Raw genomic sequence first — 17,666 nt, 5'->3', positions numbered from 1 at the left:
TAACAAAGGAGTGGCTCCACAACAACTCCGTGTCTGTTCTTGAATGGCCCAGCCAGAGCCCTAAATTAAACCCAATAAATGTAATAAATCTGCAAAAATGTCAACAATTCTGTGTTTTTCTGTCACTATGGGGTGCTGTGTGTACATTAATGAGGAAAAAATGAACTTAAATGATTTTAGCAAATGGCTGCAACATAACAAAGAATAAAGAAAAGAAAAATTTTAAGGGGGTCTAAATGCTTTCCGTATCCCCTTCAGTTTGGACACATGCCACACACACACACACACACTGATGTGCGCCGCATCCGGAGAAGAGCAGAAAGCTTTAAGTTACCTTGGTGGACTGGGCTGTTCTGCTCGTTATTTGTTAACTTTTAATATATTATTTGTTTGTAGCAAACAGGGCAAAATGCTATGATTACTGGATACAATTCTGCATGTTAACCCCCGAAAAAGATTATTTATTAATTTATTTTGTTACCAGTTAAACAAAGGACCTGAGTCATTAGATTTATATTATCTATAAGATATAAGGTTTATATATATTAGATTATTAGAGTTACCACATCCTTTCACTTTTTTACTCTTCATTTCCTCGTCTGTTCTACACGACACCTCTGGACATATTTTCAGAAGAATAATTACATGGAATTTTCTCAGCTTTTTCTCTGCAAAGCTTTTTAGAGGCCTAATCCTTTTCTAGTGTGTCATCGTTTCTGGAGTTACTGCAGCAGTGTGAGGTGAGACTAGCAGAATTCTCTCATGTCTGGATTTATTAAAGCCCAGGAAATGCAGCATTTTCTTCAAGCCACAGGTACACCGGCTTAGCTAAAGCATGTGACATCTGCAAAAGGAGATATTTTTACCTGTCAATGCAGAAATGTAATGTCAATTCACTGATTCATCATTAAACATATTATAACATCTGGTGGCTAGCTACTCAGTGGCCATCTGTCCCCGTATGGAATGGAATGATATTAGTTTTAGCATCGACTGCTATTCAGGCTTCACCGAGCCTAATCTGGCATCCATAGTCCCAGCAAAGTTTGTGTAACAACCATCCAAACCATCCAGTCTTTGCACAGCTGTCTTGCAATGCTGTTTACCTAGACTGTTGACAGCAGCATACAACAAGTGAGCAGGATCAGTCAACAACATGCTGACTTACTCAGCCATGCAGCTCCGGAGACTCAGCAACACCACATTGTGGACAAGGGGAAAGACATTTTATGCCTCACAGAGAAATGACAACAACCAGATGTATACTCACCTCTAAATGAGGCCTGCCCCCATGGCTACAGCTATTTAGACCAGTGGCGGTTTTGGGCACGGGCATATCGCAAGCCATTCATATCACATTTCCGCCATACTTTAAACAGCGTTTTTTACGTCGTACGCCGCAGAAAACGCCATTTTCACGTCATACGCCGTATGGCGTTTTCACAGTTTAACGTCGTACGCCGTACGGCATTTTCCAAACGGCCACTCATAACGCCGTATGGCGTTTTCTAATATTCTAATGATCTCCGCCCCATAACTTGCTCAGCCACTATAGTTCACTCTTTATCAGCCTATCAGCAGAGAAGGTCAGACCACACTAATCCATCACCGATCTCCTGTGCCAAAAAGGATCGCTTCGGTCTGGATCATAGGAGACTGTATATATAAGCCTGGATAATGCACAGCCATCATGTTTCATGAAAGAAATAAACTGAATTTTGCTTACAATAGCATTTGTTCACCTTTCTTCTTACTTCTTCTTCTTGTCTTACACACTTAAATCACAGAGAAAAGAACGTATGTTTTTAATGACTTTTTAAATCAGATTGGATTGATTTCCATGTTATTTGACACACTATCCTGAAGAACACACACCACGTTTTGCAAGTTATGGGGCGGAGATCATTAGAATATTAGAAAACGCCGTACGGCGTTATGAGTGGCCGTTTGGAAAACGCTGTACGGCGTATGACGTGAAAACGGCTTGCGATACTATCGCATGCCATTCATATCACATTTCTGCCATACTTTAAACGGCGTTCGACAGTACTTTAAACAGCGTTTTTTCGTTGTACGCCGCAGAAAACGCCATTTTCACGTCATACGCCGTATGGCGTTTTCACAGTTTAACGTCGTACACCATACGGTGTTTTCCAAACGGCCACTCATAACGCCGTATAATGCATATATTGCATTATAAATAAAATTTTGTATCATTATTATGTATTATTATTATTTGATTTGTTTTTCTGTCATTAATTAAGAAATTAATAAAAAAAAGAATTATTTCAGACAGTCATCCACACGTTTACAGAATTAAATTCACACATACCAGAGGTCTGCTATACAGTCAGCTATACTAATCTTCTATCTATTGTCATGCTATACGCCCTCTTCCCTGAGCATTCTCAGCTTGTTAGTCGGGCTGAAAATTGGTGCAGTTGCCCCTTAGGGCATTATGGACCAAAAGTTATCAAAAACGCAACACTTCGTCATACGGTCTGGCTGTGGCGCCACCACGCATTTGACCCCGACACACAGGAAATTGATGTTTTTTGTGGGTGTATCTCCCACATACTTCATCCTATGTTGGCTGAAACTATACTGTCACACTGAACATCATACTCTGCACTGATTGATATGCTGATTTGTTACAGTCAGTGCGCCACCTACTGGAAGGAGGACCTGTCTTTTGTATTTTGGTGTACTCTGCCCTGCAGACCACAGCTCGAGAGTAACTGGGGAGAGAAGACACAGGATGATATAGCACACTACGTCTGTAACTTCCACAGACCGCGAGGAATGTGAGGGCCCGCCCATCGCTGCTTGCAGCTTTAATTATTATTCTTCTCTATTATTTTTGTCCAACTTTAAATGGCTTTTCCCCCCTTTGCCATTTTCAGAAACTCAGCAAAAATTTCCAAATTCACCTCCGGACAAATTCCTCCGAAAATTGCTAGTTGACACTCGTCACAAGCACTACAAGGTCCACTCACTGCCAAAATGAATTGTGTTTTTTCCAGGAACATAGAAATATGCTACAGCCCATCCTGCCCTCATGTGGCTTCATAATTGAGAAAAGAAAACGTAAGAAAATAAAAAGTAAACATTAGAGACTATGAAGAATAGTAGTTTATTTGTTTATTATTGTGCTGTGATGGGCTCTGAATCCAGACTGGAAAGCATTGAGCAGACTGTTCCTATGCAGGTGGTCATTTAGCTGACTTACAACAGCTCTTTCGAGTATTTTGGAGTTAAAGGTGAGGTTGGAGATCGGTCTGTAGTTTCCTAAGACGTCCGGGTCCAGTGAAGGTTTTTTAAGTATCGGAATGTTCACAGCAGTTTTAAAAGCCTGTGGTACATATCCTGTTTCCAGAGACAAGTTGATCTGTCCTAATATAGACTCTCCGATCAGAGGAATAGCATCCTTGAGGAGCCGTGAAGGGATCGGATCCAGAAGACAGGTAGTAGGTTTAGATGTAGGTAGTAGGCTTGCAGATGCTGGTGGTCAGCTCAGGGAGGCCGATGGGCACGAAGCAGTCCAGAGTTAGATCAGGATCCATTTCCAGAAGTGGAGGTGTATCCTCAGTAGTCACAGAGAGATTGTGGTTGATTTGTCCTCTAATAGTAGTGATTTTATCGGTGAAGAAGCTCATGAAATCTTCACTACTAAGAGCTGCAGGAATGCGAGGCTCCACAGAGCTGTGGCTCTTTGTCAGCCTGGCTACAGCGTTAAAGAGAAAGCGCGGGTTATTCTTGTTTTCTTCTATTAGTGATGAATAGTAGGCTGTCCTAGCTTTGTGAAGGGCCTTCTTATACATCAACAGACTGTCTCTCCAGGCCCTCTGGGAGTCATCTGATTTAGAGGACTGCCACATCCTCTCCATCCTTCGTGTAATCCGTTTCAGTGATCGGATTTTTGAGTTTTACCCGGAGCTAGCCTCTTCTGGTTTGTAGTTTTCTTCTTCTTCAGTGGAGCAATCCATTTTAAGACTGAGTGTAGTGTGTCTGCAGTGTTGTTGACAAAGCGGTCCAGTTCTGCAGGAGTAATATTTAAGTTGGTACCCCCATCAGTACTTGGGACTGTGGGGAGTACTGGTAGGATTGCTGTCCTAAACTGCTTTACGGCATCTTCAGACAGACATCTGCTGTAGTAGACCTTTTCCCCAGATGCTGATAGGTCTGAAAGAGAGAAGTCAAAGTTTATTAATGAGCGATCTGAAAGAACAGGATTTTGAGACCACACTAGCAGGTTCTCAGCTTCCAGGCCATAGGTGAGAACCAGGTCGAGGGTGTGACTGTGGCAGTGTGTGGGTTCATTTACTAACTGAGAGAACCCAACTGAATCCAAGAGTGAGTTGAAGGCAATCTTCAGACTGTCGGAGTCGACATCCATATGAATGTTAAAGTCACCCACTATAATGACTTTATCTGTGCTAAGCACTAAACTTGATAAGAAGTCTGAAAACTCCAGCAGGAACTCTGAATAAGCAGCAGCAGGTGGACGATACACTATGACGAGTAAAACAAATTCTGACTTCTTCCAGCTTCTGTGAGACAGGCTGAGAGTGAGACTCTCAAAAGAAGTATGAGTAGACTTAGGTTTAGGATTCATCCAAAGACTGGAGCAGTAGATTGCTGCCACTCCTCCTTCACGACCTGTAACTCTAGGAACATGACAGTTAATATAACAAGACGGAATTGATTCATTTAATGCAACATATTCTTCATCCTGTAACCAAGTCTCAGTGAGACAAAATATATCAGTGTGATGATCAATAATTAAGTCATTAACTAAGAGCGACTTAGAGTGGAGGGATCGTATGTTAAACAATCCACACCTGAGTGTTCTGTTACCTTGTTCTATGTGTTTGTGTGTTAGTGTGTATTTTTATGAGGTTATTATGATTAATATATCTTAACTTGTGTGCTTGATGAATATACTTCAATAACTTCAACTTCAATAACATTATTAAGCTTAGTGTTTCTATGTGTAGTTGTATTTAATATGTTTTTAACTGAGGGCGGCAGTTCTCCAGAAGCAGCAGAGAGGTGTGTAGGACAGCGACTCGACCCTGGGTAGTCAGGTTGGTCTAATAAACTTGGCTATGTTGCTAGAAGTCAGAGCTGCACCACCCTGGGTGGGATGGATGCCATCTCTCCTAATAAGGCCAGGTTTCCCCCAGAAAGTTTCCCAGTTATCTATAAAGGCCACGTTGTTTTCTGGACACCACCATGACAGCCAGCGACGGAGCGAGGACATGCGGCTAAACATGTCATCACTGGTCAGATTTGGGAGGGGACCAGAGAATGCTATGGAGTCCGACATGGTTTTAGCTAAATTACACACCGACTCAATATTAACTTTAGTGACCTCAAACTGGCGTCATTAACACTGATGTGAATTATAATCCTACTGTATTTATGCTTATCTCTCGCCAGCAGCTTCAGGCTACCCTCTATGTCGCCCGCTATGGCCCCCGGGATGCACCTAACTATTGCCGCTGATGTCTGCTTTACATGCCGCAAAACAGACTTTGCCAATAACCAGGGTCGGCTTCTCAGCGGGTGTGTCGCCGAGTGGGGAAAAACGGTTCGATATATCAAGCGGCTGGTGGTGAACCACGGGCCTTTGTTTCGGGCTACGCTTCCTTCGAACCGCCACCCAACCTCTCTGACTTTCCAGCTGCTCAGGGGCTGCTGGAGGGCGGCTAACATCAGCTAAGGCAGGCCGGTCCGCACAGGCTAACTGCTGCTGGCTAGCTGCTGTGGCTACAGGTCTGTTATATAACGTGCGGAGCCGACCCTCTAACTAGCTTAGCCTCGCCTCCAAGACTGTGAATAAGCTACACTTTGTGCACACCTCACGCTCACTAAAGGAGGCAGAGGAATAGCTAAACATGTCACACACCGTGCAGTGGGCAGGAGAGGGAGATGCAGAGTGTGGGAGCGAGTGGAAAAAGCCATGCTAAGCGCTAATGCTAACCGCTAAGTTACGGTAAGCTTCGCTACAGTGGTAAACGAGAAGGGAACCCAGAGACTGGTGCGCTTAACTCTAACACTAAGGTGCTTGTGTATTACCACAATAAAAGCAAACACAATATGTCTAATGCAGAAAGTCCGTAGCACCAACAGCGCACACCAAGTGAGCAAACACAGAATTGTTGACATTTTTGCAGATTGATTAAAAACGAAAGACTGAAATGTCCTAGGTAGGACATTCCGTATTCAATTTGTAGGTTTCTTAGTTTTGTAAGTCATGTAAACAAAGTGACAGCTCACTTCATGAAAGATGGTTGCATGGGCCAGCCATTCGAGCACTAAAACATACAACATACTTTGACCACAAGATGTGAGTTTCTCTGGTAACAGACATGTTGGTAAATTGTGATTATGGAACTTAGTGTATTAAAGCCCATAAGTAATAAGGTGCTGTTGCTGCTTCCCACCTCCTCAAGCCATTGACAAAGTGGCATGGCCCTGTCAGCAGAAAGTAAAGCTTGTTCCACACTCCACAAGAAAAACAAGAAAAGACTGGACACTAGTGGAAACAATCAGGGCGGTGTGCAAGAAACACAAGAGGAACTAAGTAAACCAGGAAACGAACAGACTAAAGCTGGATCCATACTCTACAAGAACAAAGAACTTTCTTCTTGCTCACAAGGTAGCAAGAACAAGAACAACGTTCGTTTCAGCACGGACTCCGTGAGAAGCGTGTGTCATGGTTACCTGGCCTAACAAGCCAATAATGCTCAGGGAGTGGGTCTATTAAGCACTCATAGCATGATAATAGATAGGTATATCTGACTATTTTACCTCTGGTGTGTCTGAATTAAATTCTGTGAATGTGTGGATGACTGTCTGGAATTAATATTAATAGATCCCTTCCCCTGGTGTTTAACCCTTGTAGTACCCTAAGGCCCGAACGTGTACATTTTGTTTTTTAAATATTTTAAAAGAAACTGCATGAAAATGTATGAAACCCAAGTCAGGATTTAGTTTTTATATTTTTTTACAAAATGCAATGATCCCCTGTATTGTAAGGTGTTTGGTATAGGAGATAACATGTGTTGTCACACCTGTTACCCTAAGATTTTTTTGTACACATTGACTCCTGTTAAAAACACAAATGTTTGATATCGTTTAATCCTGACATGTTTTAATGCTTTCCCAATGCAAACCTAATATACCTGAGTGCATGCAGAAAAAAACATTTTAGGTCTGGTGACCCCTTTTCCAGTGTATATAGACCAGAATGTATGACATCATCATCATCATCATCATCAACAACAGCAACAATAATAATAATTAAAGCTGCACAGCGATGATGGGCCCTCGCACTCCTTGCGGTCCGCGAGACTTGCAGCCATCACCCCCCCCCCCCCCCAGCGTCTCGCGGCCTCTGTCCCCGGTTACTGGCACGTGTAGTGGTCAGCAGGACAGAGGAGTACAGTGAAATGCATATATACAAAAGGGAGGTCCTCTGGCCAGTAGGTGGCGCAGTGACTGTGGCATATCAGGATATCAATCTGTGCAGAGTCAGATGTCCAGCATTACTGTAAAGTGTCATTGACATAGAATGAAGTATGAGGGAGATACAGCCACAAAAACATCTATTGCCTGTGCATTGGCGAAGGGTCAACTTCGTGGCAGGACCACAGGCAGAGCGTGTGATAAAGCTCTGAATTTTGATACGTTTTGGTCCTTGTGGGCTTAGGAGTGAGGCCAAAAATTTGCAGCCTAATGGGGAAATTCCTTGATGAGGAGTTCATAAAAGCATGGCAGGTGCAAAACAGAAAATGGCGGTTTTTCAAAATGGTGGACTTTCGTGTCTGTAGGTCAAAGTGGGACCAATATCTAAAGATAAATATAAAGTGTAAAAAAATGTACCTACAATGAGGCACACACAAAATACAAGGCACAAAAATGAAGGCACAATGCAGTAAGAGTGCAAAAGATGTATAGTGCAAGACAGTGCAGTTGGCATAATGTAAACAGTCCAGGAATAGTTTAAGTTATAGCAGCTTATATGAGACTGGTATGACATGACTAAGATGCAAGAGAATGCACAGGATAAAGTGGCTGGTGCACAGAGTTCCTTTTGGTAAAGTGGCTGGGACAAAGAGTTCCTATCTTGGGTGGGGGGGTGGTGGTAGGGGTAGGGGGTGGGGGGTGGTGGTAGGGGTGGGGGGTGGTGTCAGGGAAGGAGGAGAAAGTGGGGCACAGCAGGCAGAGAGTTCAGCTTCCTGACAGCCTGGTGGATGAAGCTGTCCCTCAGTCTGCTGGTCCTGGCCCGGAGGCTGCACAGTCTCTTTCCTGATGGCAGCAGACTAAAGCTGGATCCATACTCCGCGAGACAAAGAGCGGAGAACGCGCTCCACGGGTGGTAAGAGATACAAAAAAAAGGTCTTTTCCGCACTGAGGTACCATACTCCGCGAGACGCGTGTGTGCAGAACTCCTCATACGGCCCGCCCACTAAACTATAAGGAAAGACTTTACTGAGTTTTTTAACACACCACAAGGACGTGTGCCATGGCAAGAGGGCATTATACAGAGAGGGTGCCTGCAACAGCGTGAGATGTCCGGCGATGAGCTGTGAAAATGCGACATTAAAAGTAACAATAGCAAAGATTCAGTGTTTGTGCCTTTATGACCACATTTGCACATCTACTGTGTTCCAATGTGCCTGCGATACTTCAAACTGTCCGGTGATGAGCTGTGAAGATGCGACATTAAAAGTAACAATAGCAAAGATATACAGACATTGTTAACGAGCCTATTATGCCCGGGTATGTAGGAGTATATAGAATGGTAATAACAGTCACCATCTGGTATGTGTGAACGGCTGTCTGGAGTTATTGGTGACAAATCACCCTGACTTGCCTTTCTTTCTTTCTTTTATTGCTCATCATGCAAACCTGTATGGTCTTATCTAAATCTGTTGAATCAGTGCTGTTTATACACCTACCTATATACCTGGAGAGGCTCTTGCGCTTCTCCACTTTCATCACGCCCACAATAAATTCCGACCAATCACAGCATGGTTGCCGCACAGCCTTGAAAGACAAAGTTCGGCCCGGACCCTGTGCACAGGAGTGCGGATCAGCGGGCGGTCAGAGACAAAAAATGACGTCATTTTGTGGGCGTAACGTCTGCAGGGGGGAAAAATGTCTTTGTCTCGCGGAGTATGGATCCAGCTTAAAGAAGCGGTGTGAAGGGTGGGTGGGGTCTCCTGTGATGCGGAGGGCCTTTCGGGTGAGACGGCTGTCGTAGAGGTCTTGGAGGGAGGGGAGAGGGACGCCGGTGATCCTCTCAGCTGCTCTCACTATGCGATGAAGCGTCTTCCTGCAGGTGGCGGTGCAGGCTCCGTACCACACAGTGATGCAGCTGGACAGGATGCTCTCAACAGCCCCTCTGTAGAAGGTGCACAGAATGGAGGGAGGGGCTCTGGCTCGTTTGAGCTTGCGGAGGAAGTAGAGGCGCTGCTGTGCCTTCTTGGTCAGGGATGCAGTGTTGTTAGTCCAGGAGATGTCCTCAGTGATGTGCACACCCAGGAACTTGGTGCTGCTCACCTGCTCCACAGCAGCACCGTCGATGGTCAGAGGGGTGTGCCGACTGTGTGCTCTCCTGTAGTCCACAACCATCTCCTTTGTCTTCTCCACATTCAGGGAGAGGTTGTGGTCTCTGCACCACTCGGCAAGAAGGTGCACCTCATTCCTGTAGTATGTTTCATCTCCACCGGAGATGAGACCCACCACAGTTGTGTCGTCCGCAAACTTCACAAAGATGTTGGAGTTGTGTGTTGGCGTGCAGTCATGGGTCAGCAGAGTGAAGAGGAGGGGGCTCAGCACACATCCTTGGGGAGCCCCGGTGTTCATTGTGATGGTGCTGGATATGTTTCTGCCAACCCGCACTGTCTGAGGTCTCCCGGTGAGGAAGTCCAGCAGCCCAGCAAGGAGTTCAGCCCCAGCTGGTCCAGTTTGTTGATGAGCTGCTGTGGGATGATGGCTGAAGTCTATGAACAGCATTCAAACGTATGAGTCTTTATTTTCCAGGTGGGTGAGAGCTGTGTGGAGTGCTGTGGAAACGGCATCACTTTAGCGGGCGCTGCAGAGCCATGCGGCCACACCCGCCAATGGCGACAGTGTCAAGGCGCGATTTTCGTCGGGGGACAATTTTGTGCCAAATCTGGTAAGTTTTTGAGCAAGTTCAGGGGGTCAAAATCGCGATACCGGAGCTGGAAGAAGAATGATGTGTAATAATAATGAAGAACCTCATGAAGACACTGGAGAGACTGGTCCTGAGACACCTCTGCTCCACAGTGGGCTCCTTCATTGATCCGCTGCAGTTCGCCTACAGGCCTAATGGAGTGGAGGATGCTGTCACCTTCCTGCTCTTTGTCACCTGGAGAAGCAGGGCAGCACTGTGAGAATCACCTTCTTTGATTTTTCCAGTGCTTTCAACACCATCCAGCCAGTGATCCTGAAGGACAAACTGGAGCAGACAGGGGTGGACCACCTGCTGTCAGAGTGGATCAGGGACTACCTCACAAACCGACCACAGTTTGTGAGAGCCCAGAACTGTGTGTCTGACCTGCTCACCTGTAGCACGGGTGCCCCTCAGGGGACTGTCCTGGCCCCCTTCCTCTTCACCCTCTACATGTCGGACTTCAGACACAACACTGACGGCTGTGTGCTGCAGAAGTTCTCTGACGACACTGCGATTGTTGGTCTCATCAGTGATGACGACGACGCGGAGTACAGAGGACTGACGCAGAACTTTGTGGACTGGTGTCAGCGAAACCACCTCCTGATCAATGCAGGGAAAACCAAGGAGATGGTGGTGGACTTTTGTAGACGACACTCCCCCCCCCCCCCCCCACCGGTGAACATCCAGGGAATGGACATTGAGCAGGTGGACTCTTACAAATACCTGGGTGTTCACCTCAACAACAAACTGGACTGGACTCACAACACAGACGCACTGTACAGGAAGGGCCAGAGCAGGCTCTACCTGCTGAGGAGACTGCGGTCTTTTGGAGTGAAAGGGGCACTCCTGAAGACTTTTTATGACTCTGTGGTGGCACGTTTCGTGCTCGGGCCCTAATTAAAATCAATGTTGACCAAGTCGAGATCGTATAGCCTCATACCAAGTAACTCAATTTACAACTCAATTTTTAAAAATATTGCATATTTTGTGTTTTGTCAGTTAAAAAATCATGCGTTTTAATTAAAAGAGTAAAAAAAAACATAAAAAGTATTAACAAACTTTATAACCATGGTTAGGTATAATGCTGAAAAGATTTGATGCAGTGAAAGTGAAAAAAAAGCAAAGCCTTTGTGAAGGCTTTCTGTTCAAATTCTATCAAATTTGGTATATTTGTAGCCAAGGAATAGCTGAATGTGATAAATGGCATCTGTGTACATAGAATCATTGTTAGCATAATGTTTTCCTCTGTCAAATAGGAAAAAAACCCAGGCAAGGATAGAAATGTTACATTTTTCCTGTAGTTTATTCTAATTTACTCAGGCATACTAATATATTAGTACACAATTAGGACACAATATTTTAAACACTGGAAATGCATTCTCTGAGGTCCCTAGATGTTCCTAGACACCAAGAACATGCATATGCACATTATTACTGTGGTGCATTTCTTCAGACTTTTCGGGTCTTTTTAGGTGATTTTTTCTTTTAGTATGGCTTGGGTTTAAAGGGTTAAGGTAACAGGTGTGAAAACAATATTAAGGGTCTACGAGGGTTAATGTGCACCGAGCCACTGTATCGCTGTGATCAATAATGGGATTAATTTCTTAATATGCAGCCATCGCCACCTCCTTTCAGGAGTTGTTTGCCAGCTGCTCATTAAAACTGTCCATCGTCGATGTACTTTCTCCTTCCAAGTCTGTGTATAGTGTGTTCTGCGCTCCTGGTTCACATTTATCATGCCTACTAAATTCCGACCAATCACACAATTGTTCTCGCACACCACCAAAAAAAAAGTTCTGTCCAGACCATGCATCGAGAACAGGCTGCAAGAGCTGTGGAACAAGCGCTCTGAGAATAAAATGATGTCATTTTGTTCTTGGAGTGCCAAGCGAAAAAAAAAGTTCTTTGTTCTCGTGGAGTGTGGAACAGACTTAAGGTCATTTTTAAACTTTAATATGTGAGAGAAAGTTAAGAAAAAGTAAATATTTTATTCAAATTTGTTGAAAGAATACTAGTTTTAGAAAGTTTCTAAAATAAAAAAATTAAGAATGACTAAGACTGTATCTGTCTTGGGTCCATGAAATATAAGGTGCTGTGCAAGAGAGGAGGGATAAAGTCTAATGAGGGGCTAGCATTGTTATAACTGTTAGCCTTGCTAGCATAGGTAGCATTTATGATTATCCCACATCTTTTTCATTAATATTATTTAGCACTAGTATTAACAGTCTTGTTTGATAGGCAGTGCTAATAAAAAGAAGGCAAACACAGGCATTGAAAAGTTGTTTTTATCCTAGCGGTCATCTATATGCCTTACCTTTACAGAACCAACACAAATTATTTTGCTGTATTCAGATGTAATCCCTTTGCAATAATCAAATATTTAAATATTAACAGTAATTTCATATTTCTAACTGTAGAAAATTACAAGTAATGTAATGTTTTACGTTCATGCAGTGGGGCCCCTTCTCAATGAACCTGGATACTGCTGTACACAGAAATAAGGGTCTTCTGTTGTGTCTCAACAGGTCAAACCTCCCCTTTGACCTCTCTGATCACCCCTTTAAAACCTTATACAATCTAATGCTTTCTACAGGTACAATAAACGTATACCAAATCCTAATGTTTAGACTTAGTCATTTGGATGTTGCAATTATTTTGATGTGCTTTTGCAAAACAGTTGATTGAACAGACATTACTGATAACTGTGTGTTAATGTTCATCTGTCTGTCACACAGGATGAGTTCCATCCGTTCATTGAGGCTCTGCTGCCCCAGGTCCGTGCCTTTGCCTACACTTGGTTCAACCTCCAGGCCAGGAAAAGGAAGTACTTTAAGAAACATGAGAAGAGGATGACTAAAGAAGAAGAGAGAGCTGTTAAAGATGAATTACTTGGGGAAAAAGCAGAGGTGGGACAAATAAGTGAATTGGTGGACAACAAAAATGTTAAAAAAAGGAAAGTCTAGTTGTAGTAAAAAGCATTTTTGCTAACCACAAAAACCTAAAGATGATTTATTTGGAACTAAACCAGTTTTTGCAACACATCCTGTTTTAATTACATTTACAGTAAGAGTATATACAGTCTTATGCAAAAGTTTGAGCACCCCTTGGGAAAATAACTGCATCAGTAGATGCCTCCATAGCCACAGACAAGTCCCTGAAGTCTGCCAGTTGGTGTTTTGGCCCATTCCTCCATACAAAACAGCTCCAGTTCAGTCAGGTTTCTTGGTTTCTGTGCGTAGACAGCCTGCTTCAAATCAATCCATACATTGTCAATGATGTTAAGGTCTGGGGACCAGAATGGCCATTCTAGATTGTACTTGTGCTTCTGGATTTTGTGTGATGGATTTTGAACTGTGCTTAGGATCATTGTCCTGCTGAAAAATCCAACCCCGGCATAACTTCAACTTTGAGACTGACTCTTGAACATTTTTTTCAAGAATCTGCGATACTGAGAGGAATTCATGTGACCCTCAACTTTATCAAGGTTTTCAGTACCTGTGCTAGCCACACAGCCAAAGAACATGATGGACCCTGTCGAGGTGTCCTTGTTTCTTCTGATCACCTCCTCCACCAAATGTCACGGTATGCAATAAGTTCTTCTCATGGACTTCAGTGTGTTTTTCACCATACATGCCTCCTCTAGTTGTGAACAAATAACTACTGTATTTTCCGGACTATAAGTCACACTTTTTTCCATCCTTTGGCTGGGAATGCGACTTATACTCAGGTGCAACTTATATATGAAAAAATATACAATTAGTTAGCCTTGTGTCCTGATGTCCCATTACAAATATAATGATGTTCTGTCCCTCTCCTGACGGTTCTGCATGTATTTTTTGGCTGGTGCGACTTATAGTCCGGAAAAAACTATCTCAGTCTCATCTGTCCACAGTCTTTCTTTCCCAAAATGCTTCTTTCTTGTCTAGGTGTGCTTTTGCATACCTCATACAACTCTTCTTGTGATGAACACTCGGGAAAGGAAGGCTTTTTGTGCATCACCCTTCCAATGAGCTTTTCCTGGTGCAAAGTACACTGGATTGTGGAACAATGAACAACTTCACTATCAGCAGCCAGATGTTCTTGTAGTTCTCTGGAGGTAGTCTGTGGCTGGTCTGTATTTGTTTCGACCTACCACATCTTCCGTTCACAGTGACTGCTCCTGTGGCCTTAAAGTTCTGCACTACATTTCTGACAGTGGAGATAGACAGTCCAAACCTTCCAGATCATTTCTTGTAATAATGAATTATCCTAGTTTGTGGGTCAGTGGAGAGCTGTTTAGAGGCCTCCATGTTTCCACTCTCTAAGAAAGAACCTAGGACAAGCGCAGCCAACAGTTATCTTTGTTAAATAGGTTTTTTCATTATTGATTCCACCTGTCTTTGTAACTGAAGATCTAATGAGCCAATCAAAGCAGTTTTGTGCTGCCTACAGGTCTTGATATGAATGTGATTGAAAGGGTTTCCAAATTTATACACATGCCTATTTCTGTTTAAATGCACATAAAAATGTTTCTGTTGGGCCAAAAAAAAAATGATTTCACTACTGAAATGTCTCTGTTTCCATAAGGTATAACATGTTAAATTGAAGTTGCTGCTTCAAAAGCTCAGCAAGTGAGAAACTAATGCAGTGGTTTTCCTAAGGGGTGCCCAATTTTTTGCATAAGAATGTATATATATTTATACACTACCGTTCAAAGGTTTGGGGTCACTTGGAAATGTCTTCTTTTTAAAAGTTTTTTTTCAAATCAGACATACAGTCTAGACAATGTTAATTAAAAAAATCAGCCTTTTCTATTGTAACTAGAATAGTCATTTACTACATTAACAATGTCTGATTAGGCCTACTTTAAAAAAATAAATAAATAAATATATATATATATTCATTCATATTCATATGTAAGGTGATATATATATATATATATATATATATATGAATACGAATAACTGAATTTATATATATAAATTCAGTTATTCAGACTATTCAGACTTATACTTTATCTGTTGTTTTACAATACGTTTGTGTTCCTAGGTGAAACAGAAATGGGCCAGCCGCCTTTTGGCTAAGTTAAGAAAGGACATTAGACCTGAATGCAGAGAAGACTTTGTCCTGTCTATCACCAGGAAGAAAGCTGCGTGCTGTGTCCTCTCAAACCCTGATCAGAAAGGAAAAATGAGACGCATAGACTGCCTCCGACAAGCTGACAAGGTACTTATTTTTGGCTGAAGAATTATTGTTTTTTGTTTTCATCAAATAAAGTTGTGGGCCTAAAAATGTCTATTGATATAATTTTATCAACAAGCTGCTTTTGTGTCTCATGGTCAAACTGGTCAATTTACCTGAGCTCTATCATACACCAATTCATTAACAAAGTGGCATGGTCCTTGTAACGCCACCAGACAGTAAGGTGTTTGTAAGCAGTGGCGCAGTGGTATAGCAGGGTTGTCCAGTAACCGGAAGGTTGGTGGTTCAATCCCAACTCCTCCCTAGTCACTGTTGTGTGTTCTTGGGCAAGACACTTCACCCTAGCCTGTGGTGCGCCTTGCAGCCGTAAAGAATTTCCCTCTGGAATTAATAAAGTATCTAAAATAAAAAAAAATAAAAAGTCAAGACATATCAAATATTTGTAATTGTTTTGTTTTAGACAGTATCCAGTGTGCCTTTGTTTAATTCAAGATAAGAGAGTGACAAAAATGTATTCCCTATCAGCAGGGTGATTGGTATCATTTTACCAACAAGCTGCTTTTGCGTCTCATGGTCAAACTTGCACATACAACACAAATTTTGCAATTTTGATCATAGACAATGCTATAAATATAAAATTGAGTGGAACTAAAATGAACTGTAAGAGATCTGATTATTCCACATAAGAATGACTTTTTTGTTCAGTCCATAATGATTGTATTATGTATTTTCCAAGGTATGGAGATTGGACCTGGTGATGGTTATCCTTTTTAAAGGAATCCCTTTGGAAAGTACAGATGGAGAACGGCTGGTGAAAGGAGGCCAGTGCAATAATCCACTCCTCTGTGTCCAGCCTCAACACATCTCTGTCTCTGTCAAAGAGCTTGATCTCTACCTTGCTTACTATGTACAGGAAAGAGGTATGTAAAACATCCTTTTATTTGTATGCTAAAATTATGGAATACTTAAGATACATACATACATAAAATACTGGCGTACCACATGGTGTCATTTTCCACAGTATCTTGAGATTTTTTTCCCCTCAACATATTCTCTCATTATAATGATCTGTTGATCTCTTAGTAAACTACCATTTATTCTTCTCTTATTTACTCAAATGCTCCACCTGAGTATTTCTGATCAGAAAGCACCTCACACCTTGGGGATTGCTGGCCACTCTCCCACAGGACTTGAGGGGTAAAAAGTGCACTTAGTGAGTAAGGAGCAGTACTTTAATGTTTTTGCTCTGTTTTGCTCTGGTTGGTAGGTGTTTCAGGCACTCCAGGAGTCAAGGAATCTATTTTTTCCAAGGTTGCTCATGGATATCTCTGCAATGTAGTATATCTGCTGCTGACAATTGTGACTCTTAAAAGAGCACCTGTTTTCTGGGTTACAGGTGTGGCATGTCATTTGCTCTGTGTCTGCTTGTGGTAGTCTGTTTTGTCATTAGATTAGTCATATCTGCACATCCTGGGTTGAACTGATATGGCATGAACAGGAGCAGTTGTTTCACCACTCCAGCAAGCAAAACTGATGCAAGCAGAATTGATGAAACCACATGAGAAGTGAGTCAAGTTGTCTCAGTTGAAACACTTCAGCTGGGAGGTGTGATATAATAGAATCAAAGTACATTACTCTTGATGTCCGTCTTACTATGTTACTAACAGAACTTTAGACAGAACATCTGCAAGTGCAATGTCTTCACGGTGAGTGAAGAAGAGCCTTATTAGCCTGATGCATGGGTTTTTTTTCAATTCAATTCACTTTTATTTATATAGCACGTTTTACAATCAGAATTGTCTCAAAGCGCTTTACAGAGCAGCTGAGCCTGAACCCCCTTAAGAGGATGAAGGAGAAACATGCACAAACATCATACATTACAGAAAACAAATATGTTTGTTGATGGTGCCGAGCAAGATGTCAATAAATAGTAATAGTAATTTAATAGTAATAATAAGTAATTAAAGCTGCAAGCAGCATTGCGGGCCCTCGCGCACCTTGCGATCCGCGGTGTCATCACAGTCTTCTCTCCTATGCTCTCGTCTCCTATACTCTCCTGTCCTATGCTCTCCTCCTCTCATTTCCACAGATATACAACGAACACAGGTTTACAACCAAACTTTCCTGCTACCAGTAGGTGGCGCTATGACCGTATCATCCTATTAGCATATATATCTGTTCAGAGTTGGGTCCATAGCAGTACTGTAAGATTTTGTCCACATTGCATAAAGTATATGGGTAGTACTGCATAAAACACAGCAAGTTCCTTTGTAAT

General features: G+C 42.6%; 1 protein-coding gene across 3 annotated transcripts in view; it reads left to right on the top strand.

Annotated features, from left to right (window-relative positions):
* Positions 1–17,666, top strand: part of nfic (nuclear factor I/C) — an 81,787-nt gene that overhangs the window by 8,118 nt on the left and 56,003 nt on the right. For all 3 annotated transcript variants that reach the window (XM_028403156.1, XM_028403154.1, XM_028403155.1), the window contains exons 2-4: positions 12,946–13,116; positions 15,239–15,415; positions 16,128–16,311. In XM_028403156.1, coding sequence (XP_028258957.1) covers positions 12,946–13,116; positions 15,239–15,415; positions 16,128–16,311 — 532 coding nt within the window. The remainder of the gene's footprint in view (positions 1–12,945; positions 13,117–15,238; positions 15,416–16,127; positions 16,312–17,666) is intronic.

This window comes from Parambassis ranga, chromosome 4 (genome assembly GCF_900634625.1).
Source record: "Parambassis ranga chromosome 4, fParRan2.1, whole genome shotgun sequence".
NCBI lineage: Eukaryota > Metazoa > Chordata > Actinopteri > Ambassidae > Parambassis > Parambassis ranga.
The sequence above is the reverse complement of the archived record's forward strand: the minus strand, read 5'-3'. Positions and strand labels throughout refer to the sequence as shown.